Raw genomic sequence first — 13,287 nt, 5'->3', positions numbered from 1 at the left:
ATGAATAGAAGTTTTCCAGATGAAGGCACCAGAGAGAGGGGGAAACTTCTGGGGGCAAGAATCATGATATGCAGACTGGATCAAAGGTGGCGTGACTGCAAAGTACTGAGAAATTTCCTGTGGAAGGAACATAGGACATAGGAGATGGGTCTGTAGGACACGGAGTTGAGAAGGTGGCCAAGGCCATATCACAAAGACCCTAATATACAAAGCTGGGAGTTTTATTCCTTTGGTAAGAACAGGACTAACTTTGAATTTGGAAAGGGAACCTCTAGAGACAGTGTGAAAAGTATTTGGGAGCAAACACACACACACACACACACACACACACCCTGTTATTATTAACCAAATGACTACACTGGGATATCCTGTGTTTTGTCTTGACTTTTTCCTTTATTGGCTGTTATAAATGTAATGAATTTATGTACGCTGTAATGAACAGATTATTTATTGTCTTTGCACAGATTCTTAATTATTTCCTTAAGATAAACCGTTTGGGATGGAATTGCTCGGGGAAAGGGATGCACATTTTTAAGGCTTTAGAAAATCAAAATGCCCTCCAGAAAGGCTATACCAGTTTCATTCACGCCAACAGTATTTTAGAGTGTTCTTTCCCCCCACACCCTCCTCATGGAAATTATAATTTTTATAAATCCTTACCTATTAACACAATTAGCAATTAGCAATATCTCATTGTATGACTCCCCCCCCCCTTTTTTTTGCTAGTGAAGTTTCTTTTTCATGGAAAACAGGCACTTATACTCCTGTTTCTGGAAGACATTTATACTCTAACTTTCGTGCAGGCATGTTTGCCATTTTATTGCTTCTTAAGAGCTCTTTGTATATTAAGGAGGTTCTGGTTTTGCCAGAATATGGTGTAAATAAGTTCTTTCAATTTGTAATTGTGTACCTGTCTACCCTCCCCTACTAAGTTTGGCCTGTGGGGAAGAGATGGCTTTGCATCCCCCATGGCATACAACATGTCTCTCTTCTGTTGTGGGTGCTCAGCAAATATGTTGGGAAGAATATTTGCATTATTTTTGTTCAGCCTCCTTTATAAAATCTGTTCTGCTTCCCTCTGCAAGAGACAGGGTATCAGTTAATACACATATTCCCCTTATTCATAGCAATTTTTGAAGTTGTCCTGTTTCCTCCGCTCAACAATATTTCCTGGGCACTTTAAAATTTTTTTTTAATTTTTAAATTTTTTTATAAACATATAATGTATTATTAGCCCCAGGGGTACAAGTCTGTGAATCACCAGGCTTACAGACTTCATGGCACTCACCATAGCACATACCCTCCCCAATGTCCATAGCCCCATTGGGCACTTTTTTTTCAGAATTTCTTTTTTTATTTAGTTATTTAATTGACAGTGAGAGAGGAAGACAAGCAGGGAGAGTGGGAGACGGAGAAGCAGGCTTCTCGCTGAGCAGGGACCCCAATGCGGGACTCAGTCCCAGGATCCCGGGATCATGACCTGAGCCGAAGGCAGATGCTTAAGGACTAAGCCACCCAGGCTCTATTACTGGGCCCTTTTTATTGCCAGGCATTGTGCTAGATGCTAGGGATACGGGAGGGAGCGAAATCTTCCATTCTAGTTGAGGGAGACAGATGAAAGGATAAACCAATAAAATATGTATTATGTTAGGTTGTAATCAGCATTAAGAAGATCAAAACAAGGGGGTGGCCAGGGGGACCCACCGAGATGGTGAAAGAGTTGGAGGTGTTATGGGCTGGATATCTGCAGGAGAAGCCCTCTGAGCAAAGTGACCAACATGTGCAACGGTCCCCAGATAGGAGAATGCATGCAAAGCCTGATGGATTCCTGGAACAGCAAGAAGGTCAGCATTGCTGGAGCGCAGGGAGCAAATTAACGAGGCTGGGGGAGGGGCGCAGGTCGCACACCTCTTTGTCTAAATGAGATGGGAGAGTTTGGAGCCAAGAAGTGGCATTGTCTGACTAACACTGCAGAGCAACAGCCTTGGCTGGTGTGCTGGGGCTACAGTGCGGTTGAGGGGTAAAGGTAGAAAACAGAGAGACCTGCTAAGAGGGTCTGAGTAATCCCGGCAGGAGGCCATGGTGCCTTGCACCAGTTGAGAGCAGCAGCGATGATGAGGAAGCATCAGATTCCGGGCTTATTTTGACAAGAGGAGAGCAACAGCATTCTGCGACAAGTTAGATATAAAGTGAGTGCGAAGGAAATAGGGGAATAAAGACTGGCTTTGAGAATTTGGGCTTGAGCAACAGGAGGATGCAATTAACATAATGAAGTCTCAGGCAGAGCCGGTTTGGGGGAAAGATTAAGACTCTGACTTTGTGGGGTGCCTGGGTGGCTCAGTGGGTTAAAGCCTCTGCCTTCAGCTCCGGTCATGATCCCAGGGTCCTGGGATCGAGCCCCGCATCATCCCCCCACATCATCCTCCGCATCACCCCCCCCCATCATCATCATAATCATTGGGCTCTCTGCTCAGCAGGGAGCCTGCTTCCTCCTCTCTCTGCCTGCTTCTCTGACTACTTGTGATCTTTGTCAAGTAAATAAATAAAATCTTAAAAAAAAAAAAGACTCTGACTTTGCAAATATTGAACGTAAAACATCTCAGACATCTCAGACCAAGTAGAGAGGTTGAGTGTAGACACTAACAATAGTTGTACATAAGAAGTGGGATTTTAGAGATGTTTTTCTTTCTTTACCACTCCTCTTGCTGTTTGTCTTCTTTTCTTGGTCCTTTTGAATTTTTCAAAATCACAAAATCATAAGCAAGGGGTTTTTTTTGTTTGTTTGTTTGTTTTTTGGTTTTTGTTTTACAGTGGAAAAAAGATTAGCTACATGTAATATTTTTAGGGGTAGAGTAGGGGTAGAGGGATAGGGGGAGAGAGAGAGAGAGAGAGAATCTTTAGCAGGCTCCATGCCCAGCACAGAGCCTGAAGCAGGACTTGACCTCACAACTCTGAGCTCATGACCTGGGCCCAAATCAAAAGTCACACACTCAACCGTCTAAGCCATCAGGTAGCTGCATTTAATTTCTTAAAAATAATAGTAATAATTTGACTTAGGAGCTAGAGGGGAGGAATAATCGAGTACTGCAGACCTTCTTGTGATCTGCTTGTATCCAGAACTTGAAAGTCAAGGCAATCCAAAAAACATTCTCTGTGATCCTACTACAGACCAGGCACTCTGCTCAGGTTCAGGGGATGCTGAGATAAATATGGGCCCAGCTCTGAAGGAGCTCAGAGTTCAACAGGCTCTGGGGCCAGCCTCAGTAAGTGCTGGAATCGAGGTCCCAACCAGGAACCAGGGGAGAAGGAGGGAGGGAAGGAGTAAGGAGGGATGCATAAAATCCCCATATCATAAAAATGTCAACACCAAAAAAATCCCATACTGATCAAATAGGTTGCCTCTGGGCCACACTGTGTGCAATTTTAATGGGCTGATGGGAGCACCAAGAGGGTGGAAAGATGGCTGATCAGATCACTCTTTACTGAAACGTAACACAGGTGGCAAAGGAAGTCCAAGGATATCTTTGGAACAAGGGAAGCTCCACTCCCACCCCCCCCCCCCCCTCGCGCGCACACACACACACACACACACACACACACACTGAGGCATATGTGAGCCAGGGTCCCGCTGCCATGGCTGGGTAATGCCTTAGGTTAGCTGACCTCTTGGGAATCTTCCAGGTATATCTTAGCTCGGTAGCTCCAGTCTGTGTATGGGATGAGGGGGTATCCCAGGCCACAGGCAGGCAGCACTGGCCCCTCTGGCACAGCAGATGTTCCTTAGCCCCTCCTGATGCGCAGCAGAGAGACGTGGATGGGAGGTCCATGGGTATGCAGTTCCTGGCAGAGCTGGAGGGCAAAAGAAGCAGGGATCCTTCCAGCCCAAATCTGGCCCATGAGCTCACCACAGGGCATGGACAGGAAGGGACAGTGGGACAGGATGTACGAGGAGGCCAGCAACCCTTCCCGAGCCGCCCACAGACTGGGCATGGACTAGATGCTGCATGCACAGTATGTCATTGGACCTCCCAACAACCCTTATAAAGCAAGTAGTAGTAACTTCATTTTATAAGGGAGGAAAATAATACAGAATAGCTTACCCAAGGTCACACAGTTAGGAGCTGAAATTCACCCCTTGATCTATATGGCTCCAAAGTCTGTTCTTTGTCTGAGCCCAGAACTCTGTGTCTGTGCCCCATTCCCAACAAGAACTCCTACCCAACACCAACACAGCCTGATTCCTGCCCCTCAGCTCTGGACCTGCTCCTTTCTCCCAGGCCTCTTTCTGATCACGGAAATAGTTTCCAGTTTGGGAGCTCAGATCTGACACTATTCTGGGTTCCCTCCTTTTTTTGTTTGTTTGTTTGTTGTTAAGATTTATTTATTTTATAGAGACAGAAAGAGGGCGGGAGGGGCAGAGGAAGAAGGGAGAGAGAGAGAATCTCCAGCCAACTCCACGCTGAGCACAGACCCCAATCGATCTCACAATGCTGAGATCGTAACCTGAGCTGAAACCAAGAGTCTTAACCAACTGAGCCACCCAGATGCCCCTCTGGCTTCCCTCTTTGACTAGGATTCACACTTGCTACTTTGATTATCATGTGCTGTAGGCATTCGTCATTTCTCTGGCTGTCCCATTTCAACCCTGCACCCACCCCAGGGAACTCCTTATGGAGTCCTGATGGGTCCCTTTCAGCTAAGAGAACTTCAAGGGTCCAGATATTCCCTCTTCTTATCTCCTGGCTTCAAGATGTGGGCACAAGAGCTAGGCTGAGCTGACCTAGTCTAACCTTCCAATGATTTGCACCATCCCCAAAAGCTCTGGCCCCAGAATTCCACCACTGGAAGCTTTGCCCAGTGATCTGGGTCTTAGGGGAATTTTCCCAACTTATACAAAAATATCCCAGTCTTGGTCCCCATCGAGAATACACATCATTGGGGTATTTTCTGCCTAGCATTCCTAGTTCCTCTAGGGCCTGTCCTTCTCATTCCATGTGGTTCAGTTTGAGCTGTCAGTTACGGTGGACCTTGCAGGACCATAAGACTAGTCTTTCCCTAGTATAATATGCAGGTATTGGGAGAGGAAAGTACCTGTGACTCTGGGGCTGTCACAGCCACCTTTCCTTACATATGGAGAGAGATTCTGAAGAACAAAATGCTAAGAGAAGTCGAGAAAGAAAATATTGATGATCGTATCTAAGCTGCTGGATCTAGCCATAACTGAAAATGGACAAGTCACTTCTAGGTTTCTCAGTCAATACCTTGCCTTTTTCTGTGTAAGCTCCAATGAGCTGGATTTCTGCTACTTGTAACCCAAAGTCCTGCCCATTCATATAATTGACCTTCCAAGGGCTAGAAGACCTGGCCTTCCGAAGGCCTGAGAAAATTAGGGGTGAGGGAAATCATTTTTTTACAAACACAGAAGAGAATTCCCAACTCAGGAAAAATAGGCAGAAGCTAAGCCAAGAAGATTAGATTTAGTTCCTGTAACTCTCCTCTACTTTCCTGGCCCAGAAAGTTCCCACTCACCTGCTGCATCAGCCTCTCTGCTACTCTGGGGTCAGTGAGGTCTTCTGGGGAGGCCACTCTCAGCTGCAGGAGGAGAAAGCCTCCATCCCCACCTGAAAATTTAGAAAAGCAGGAGATGAACCTATCGGTAAGTCAGTTCAGGAATGGGGACATGACCTGTGCTCCCCACCCTCTGTCCCCCACTCTGCACCTCTGGGCTCACTCTCATGTGTAAATGTGTCCGTGCTCACATGGGATCTTACATCTATTCACTGCAAAGAGAAAAAGGATTCCCTCTTTCCAATAACTAGGCTCCTTGTAGTGCCTTCCCAACAAGAGTGAAGGAAAGGATGTCTAAAGACCCCATCCACATTTGGAGAAGTCAAAAGAATAGTGCAAAGAATGAGAAATGAAAGTGAAATCTAGAATGTTCTCAAGGCCTGGGAGTTCTGGATGAACTGCTGGGAAAGGATCCAGACAGGGAGAGCACCGGTGAGAGGCCAGCTCTCAGAGGGGAAACCTCAGCCAATTTGTCCAGGTCTAAGTTGGCAGAAGCTTCAATCCAGTCTTCCCAATCTAGCCACTCTGGGGGCAAGTTCTGCCTTTGGTGGGGCCCTAACCCCCTTGCCTTCCCCAGCCACCATGGAGTCATTTCTTCCTACCAGAATACTGTTAGATTGCACTTCTATATTTACAGAGATAGAGATAGATACCAGTATTGATACTGTATCAATATCAATATATATCTCTTTCCCCCTTGTTTTGGCCGCCATATGCATATTTCATGGCTGGACTATTCACAAGAAAGTGTGTATGAAGGTAGCTGGGGAACCGCAGTGGGACAGAAACATTTTATACTGATCCCTTTTGTACCTACTGAATTTTAAATCGTGTCAATGTATCATCTAATTGACAAATAATAAAGAAGAGAATTTTATTTTATTTTTTTAAAGATTTTATTTATTTATTTGACAGAGAGCGAGAGATTACAAGTAGGCACAGAGGCACAGAGAGAGGGGGGGAAGCAGAATCCCTGCTGAGCAGAAAGCCCGATTCGGGCCTCGATCCCAAGACTCTGGGATCATGACCTGAGCCGAAGGCAGAGGCTTTAGCCCACTGAGCCACCCGGGCACCCCAAAGAAAAGCATTTTAAAAGAAAAATACATTAATCAGTTGTGCTTTAAAAAAATAAAAAAATAAAAGCCAGGCTCTCTGCTCAGCGGGAGCCTGCTTCCTCCTCTCTCTCTCTCTCTCTCTCTCTCTCTGCCTACTTGTGATCTCTCGCTGTCAAATAAATAATAAAAATCTTAAAAAAAATAATAAATAAAAATAAAAGCACAGTAGGAGACTATGAGATGGAACCAGACTTCCATCTGGAGTCCCACTGCTGTCTTTTCACCATCTTTAAATCTGTTTCCTCACCCGTCAGGTGGGCTACTAACATCCACCTCAGAAGGTGGTTTTGAAGGTTTAACTAGAAGAGAGAACACACGCAAAGCTCTTAGTTCACTGCCTGACGTCAGTGAGAACATTCTGGGGCCAGCACTGCCTGGTGGGGCAATATGTTTCTATCACCTCTGCTGGAATACACATGATGTTTGGTAAGGGGGTTGTGATTAATATTTTTATTTCACCTCCCCACAAAGGCAGGACAGGCTGAGGCCACCACGGGGGTGAGGCCACAAGGACAGTGTTAGGAAGACGAGGTGGAGGCTCCAGGCTGACCAGGAGCTGGGCTGACAGAGCAGCCTCTCACAAGCAGCTTTTTCCCTAAAAAGTATGTTTTCTTAGACATGAAGCTTTAAACCCCAAACCTTCACCCAATTTGTTTGTTTGTTTGTTTCAAGTCATTGTGGCTCCAACCCCAACAGGCACAACCAGTAAGTCCCACTTTCATGGGGTCTCAGCGGTTCAGAGGGCCACAGCTTGAGCCAGATGTTCACATGGTGCCTCTCTGTGTGGCTCTAGCTGTACCAGAAGCTTCAAGAGTATGAGGACTGTGGCTTTTGAATAAAATTTGGGGCCTCGCCTGGTGCATAGTAGTCACTCAACTATTAATATCATGGAAGGATAGAGCCGGAAAGGACCTTATTGTTCACCCATCACAACCCCATTTACTGGTGGAGAAACTGAGGCCAGAGAGCAGAGAGGGATAACCTCCAGATAGAGAGTAGGTGATAGCCCCACAGTTTTCCCATATACCTCTCTAACTCTGCTATATTTCTGACTTTGGCAAGAATTGCTAGAAGATCATGAAGAGCTTCCATCAGGGACTGGACTCGGAATAGGCCCCAGAGCCTTCCTTCCTCCCTACCCCTTATTAAGCACACAGACACCCTGGAAACTCCAAACCCCACATCCCCCAGATCCTAGCCATAGGAGCCTCTACCTGCAGTAGCTTCTGTGGTCCCCCTTGGCTGAGCAGTGGTGGGCAGAGCAGTTGGCGTCTTCCCTCCAGCCTTGCTGGTTGTCTTCAAGGTGGCTAAGGTTGTGGTCTTGACTGAGGTGATGTTTGCCTCAAGGCTTCTATTGGCCATAATCAGGTGGGCAGAAGGAAAAGTGCTCCTGCTGATGGAGACAGACCCATCGATTGTGCTGTCTGTGGTATGAGGCTGTGAGGGGCTGGAGTTCTTGCTAGTGGCTCCGTGGCTGTGGCTGTCAGCCGCAGCAGGGGGAGCCACTTTACCTACCGTTGACCCGGTCTCTGTGGAGATCGCAATCACTCCTGAGACCTCGGTGTGGCTTGTCATCTCTGTAGAGAGGACAGCAGTTTCTTCCCAGGGTCCAATGCTGACTGTCACCAAAGTTGTGCTGGGGGTCATGGGCTCAGCTGCTGTTGTTCCTCCTTCTATGGTGCTATTAGCAGGTAACGGAGTCTCAACTGGGGTATCAGGTGTGACTGGTTCTGTGGCACTGGCTGCTGATGAAATCTCTGTGGAGGTCATGGTCTTGGTGAGGTGTGGTTCTGCTTCGGTGGAATGAAACAAAGCTGACACATCAGGGGAAGATGGGGTCTTTCCTCCTGAGGGGTCGAGAGCTACGTTGGAGGTCCCAAGGCTGGTGGCAGTTGTTAGTATTTCTGTGATGCTGCAGTTGGTAATCTCCATGTCAGTGAGGCTGTAGGCAAGCCAGTCTTTAGCTGAAGCATTCTGGTCAGGTGCCAGGGCCTGTGAGACGGTGATGGCCAGAACTGAGTGGTCTGAGAAGGCGCTGCTATCTGAGGCCAGGCCCTCGTCTTCTGCAGAGGTGTGAGCTGATGTCAAGACATCAATTATGAACCTCTTCACCTCTTCTGAGCTGTCATCAGTACAAAGGGTGTCAAAGACAGCTTCCACAAGATCACTGCCTATGACAGTCTCCACTGTGGTCCTTCCAGTTGCCATGGGCCTGCCACTTGTGGCTGATGCCTCCATAGGAGTGGTGATCATAACCGTGAACTTGGACGGTGTCATTTGTGTGAAGACCCTGGTCTCTGTTGCACGAAAAGTGGTCTTGGTTTTCCTGGTCTCTGCTTCTGAAATGGCACTGGCCAGAATTAAGTTCCTATCAAAGGTCTGGGTGCTCAGGGTTTGAGTTTCCAAAGGGCTATGGCTTGGCACAGAGGTCTCGACAAGGTCAGAGGTCTGGAAGTCTCTCTCTGAATTTGTCCCGATTCCCGGAGTCATGGCAGTCTCTTCTATGTGGTTTGTCATCACCAAAGGACCTGGTCTGCTGGTGCTGGGGCCTGTGTTAGGTAAGACCAACTTTGTAAGCCATGAGCCCCATTGGACTAATTTCACACATGTTCTTGTGTTTATGCCCTGGGTACCCTGGGAGGAGGGTAGGGAGGGGAAGTTGCTTTTATGGCATTTTTCATCTATACATACAAGGAAGAGGGAGGTGGTATCATCAGGAAGACCAGTCCTCTGTGTCAGCCATGGAACTGGGGTTGCCTGTCTAATGTCTCCTTTTTTTTATTTTTTAAAATTTTATTTATTGATTTGACAGACAGAGATTACAAGTAGGCAGAGAGGCAGGCAGAGAGAGGAAGAAGCAGGCTCCCCGCTGAGCAGAGAGCCTGACGTGGGGCTGGATCCCAGGACCCTGGGATCATGCCCCCAGTTGAAGGCAGAGGCCTCAACCCACCGAGCCACATAGGCACCCCAGCCTGTCTAATGTCTTCTGATGACCCTAAGTGCTTTTGAGGCAAGCCTCAGAATCTAGTTGATTATTGGTCTGAAGCCATCAGAGGGAGTGCATGGGGCCAGACTCCAGCTTCAAGGGGGAGCAAAGAAGGCAGAGGTCCAAGTGAGCCAAGAACTACAGAGCAGGGACCACAACTCTCAGAACCTTCTGAAAGAATCCTTGTGACTTTGCCATTGATACTTTTCTCATCCAACAGATGTTTCCCCATGGGAGTAAAAACCCTTCAAACCCAGAAAACAACTGTGGTTTTGTAGTTAGAGGTACCTGGGAGGACGGGGGGAGAGGAACCTCCAGAGAGAGAGTAGGTGATGGTCTCTGCAAAAGAGAAGGGAGCAGGCGGAGTCCTTTGGAAAGGGGCAAGCTTCCCATCCCTACTCATCTGACATGGTGGGGATGGGACCCCAGAACTACTGAAATGATGCACCATCCATGTTCCACAGGTAACAGGGAGCCAAGGGAGGAAAACTTCACCCTTAAAGAGATGCTGCTAGCGTTTCTCCACAGACCAGAACATCTCTGGCCACTCGACAGCCCCTCGGAGGTTGTGTGAGCGGTGGGTGGCACTCCTTTCCTGGGGAGGCTACAGCAGGATCTTTTCATGCACCTACAAGCATACCTCTCCCACCTACGGAGGGGGAAGGGCTCTCTCTGTAAGTGGGCTAACGACCCTTTCAGGGGAGGGTTGCCAGATTTAACAAGTAAAAATACAGGATGCCCAATTAAATTCAAATTTGAAATTCAGATAAACAAGGAATAATTTTAATGACAAATTATGTCTTTAGTATGTGTATTTCTCATGTAATATTTGAGACATACAGAAAAAAAGCTTTGTTTCTTGAAATTCAAATGTAAGGGGATGCCCTGTGGTTTTCCAGTAATCCTACTCTTGGAAGGACAAGAACCCCCTTTTCGGGGTTCCAATGATTTGAGATGGTCTTTACTGAGGTCTACTGACCCAAAAGTACCCAAGCACCCCATGGAATTACAGGAATTACAGCCTCTACCCTGGCTATCAGGACTAGGCCCCAGGTCCTCAGCTTGTCCTCTTGTGTCTCTCCCTGAACGATAAAAGAGCGCTGGGCCAGAAGAACAAAGACTGGGCTCCAACCCTAGGCCTATTGCCTACTAGCTCTGGAGTCCCATGATTGACTGGTTCAAATCCTGACTCTGCCTCCTACTAGCCAAGCCAGTCACTAGACCTCTCCAAGCCTCCCTTGGGAACAAGGGTTACCCTACCTGCCTTGCAGGTGGTAGTGAGGACCAGAGGAGAAGAGGATGGGAAAGTCTTATATACCAAAGCCTGCAAGGGTCACTAAGCATCCCTCCCCAGCCTTGTCCTCTCCAAGAGCCACTTGAGAGCACACAGCCTTCTTTAATGCGGTGAGAATGTCAGGCTGTCCCCATGCGCAGATTTGGAGAGTCATGACATATCCACTCTCATTAGTTGTTCACAAATCATGCTTTTACAGGAATATACTTTCTTCTCCCCACTTCAAAGCCCAAGATATTTCTCTGAGCTTCCTCGGTCTCTGCCCGGTGGAATCAAAGTCTTTCTGTGTCAACCCACGCAGTGGTCTTGGGGTCTGACCACTGACTTCCTCTGAAGTATTTTCTTCCTTTTCCAGGAGCCCCATGATATCATCCTGCTTTGAAACCTCCTTGTGCTTCCCAACCCACAGCCACTTCGTACCCACTGGGACCCTCACACCCCCCACCCAAGTCTCCGACGCACCACAGGTCTGCTCAAGCACAGCAAAGCCGACCCGGCCCTGTGCTCCTGTTGCTGCTTTCCCGGTCATGACTCAAACTGGCAGAGAGGATGGTGTGTGTACTGGGACCCTGAGTTTGAGTCCCTGCTCTGCTTCTTACCAGCCATGGGACCCTGATCAAGCCTCTGGGCTCCAAACCTGCATTTTCTCATCTGTAAAACGGAGCTAAGGGTACATATTTGTTGTACCCTTAGGTTGTAAAGAGTAGATTAAAATAAAACGTAAAACGTGTAGCACAAGCCAGGCAGATCATGAAGGCGTACACGAGACAAAGTTGTCTAGAGGCTAGGTGCTTGCAGAATCAGGTGGCTTTGCAGGTGACTTGTTGAATCCTGGGAAGCCTCAGTCCCATCACCTCTGTGGGCAGGGGTGAGTAGGAATAAGACTCGTGTTTCTCTCTCGGGTCATTGTGAATATTAAAAAGAGCACGGGGGCATATGGGACATAGCTGTACCTTCTTCTCAATTTTGCCATGAAACTAAAACTGCTTTAAAAAATAATCTTTTTTAAAAAAGATAATGCAGAGGACTCCTGGGTGGCTCAGTCATTAAGTGTCTGCCTTTGGCTCAGATCATGATTCCAGGGTCCTGGGATCAAGACCTGATCAGGCTCCCTGCTCGGCAAGAAGCCTGCTTCTCCCTCTCTCACTTCTACTTGTGTTCCCTCTCTCACAGTGTCTCTCTCTGTCAGGTGAGTAAATAAAATCTTAAAAAAAAAAATAATGCAGGATGCTGATAGAAGGGGAGTCCATGTCTAGTGGGTGTACAGAGGTGACATGGGAATTTCGGTATTTTCTGCTCAATTTTGTAGTGAAACCAAAACTGCTCTCCAATAAAAGTCTATTAAAAAAAAGAAAAGACAATGCATGCAACAAGCTTAGCAAGGTTCCTGTTACACCTCTAGGTTAGTTCTCTTCTTCCGTAACAGCCCTGGCCCCCTCAGAATCCACCCTCCCCACGCAGTCAGTAACAGACTTTTCACACACAAAAACTAGTTTTTAAAGGAAATCTGGGCTGGGAAATAACCTTGGAGGAGTTAGAACCTGATCAAGCCACTTTCTTTGGCTTTAGTCAGATTTATCCCCTTCCACCACTCTGCCTCACTTGCCCCCCCAACTCCCACGCGGAAAAACAAACCCACAGTCACAGCACGAGGACGTCACTCATTCTATGGACTGCAGTGTCAGATGCGCGTCAGCTGACACCATGTTTATAAAGGAGTACTTCAGATGCAACTTTATGGTTAATTGTAATTAACCCAAGAGGGCTGCTGGTAGAGCAACTCACACCCAGAGCTCTATTGGGAGAGAAGCCCCCACCTCCTTACCTGCAGAGCTCCTGGGGGCCCCAGCCTCCCAGCAGAAGAAAAGGGACAGGGCCAAGCCCCAGAGAAAGCCCATCCTCAGGGGAGTTCTGGCCACCATCGCCCAGCACGTCTGCCCACTGCCTCACGCTGCCACCTTTTCCTGCTTCCTCAATCTGGGGAGGAGGGCGGGTCACCTGCCTTGGTGTGGCTGGGTAGTTTCCAGAAGGCAGCCAGGTACTCACAAATGCCCCAGTGGAGAGCTAGCAGGGTGCATGTCACGGGCTGTCAGCAAGCTAACCCTCCCACCCACTCCCGGCCCAGCGACCTCTCCTCTCTGGACACTTGGAGGAGTTTGATTGTGAGATGTGGAATCATTTCCACAGTGATATTCACCGCCTCGGTCCTGCAGCCAGGGAGGCCAGGGAAGATGGTGTTTCATGTTTCCCCCTTTTCTACAACCCTTCCTCCTCCCCCCACCTCTGTGCATGGGACTTAGTCTTTTAGTTCAGTAGACCTGGGC

General features: G+C 47.8%; 1 protein-coding gene across 1 annotated transcript; it reads right to left on the bottom strand.

Annotated features, from left to right (window-relative positions):
* Positions 1-379: 379 nt before the first annotated feature.
* MUC20 (mucin 20, cell surface associated) lies at positions 380-12,948 on the bottom strand. The gene is made up of 4 exons (XM_059391158.1): positions 12,789-12,948; positions 7,898-9,232; positions 5,530-5,621; positions 380-3,849 (listed from the first exon to the last, which is right to left on the bottom strand). The coding sequence occupies exons 1-4, from the start codon at positions 12,883-12,885 to the stop codon at positions 3,781-3,783; spliced, it is 1,593 nt and encodes a 530-aa protein (XP_059247141.1). The 5' UTR covers positions 12,886-12,948; the 3' UTR covers positions 380-3,780.
* Between the last annotated feature and the right edge of the window lie 339 nt (positions 12,949-13,287).

The sequence above is a fragment of the Mustela nigripes genome, chromosome 2 (assembly GCF_022355385.1).
Source record: "Mustela nigripes isolate SB6536 chromosome 2, MUSNIG.SB6536, whole genome shotgun sequence".
In the NCBI taxonomy this organism is placed as follows: Eukaryota; Metazoa; Chordata; class Mammalia; order Carnivora; family Mustelidae; genus Mustela; species Mustela nigripes.
The sequence above is the reverse complement of the archived record's forward strand: the minus strand, read 5'-3'. Positions and strand labels throughout refer to the sequence as shown.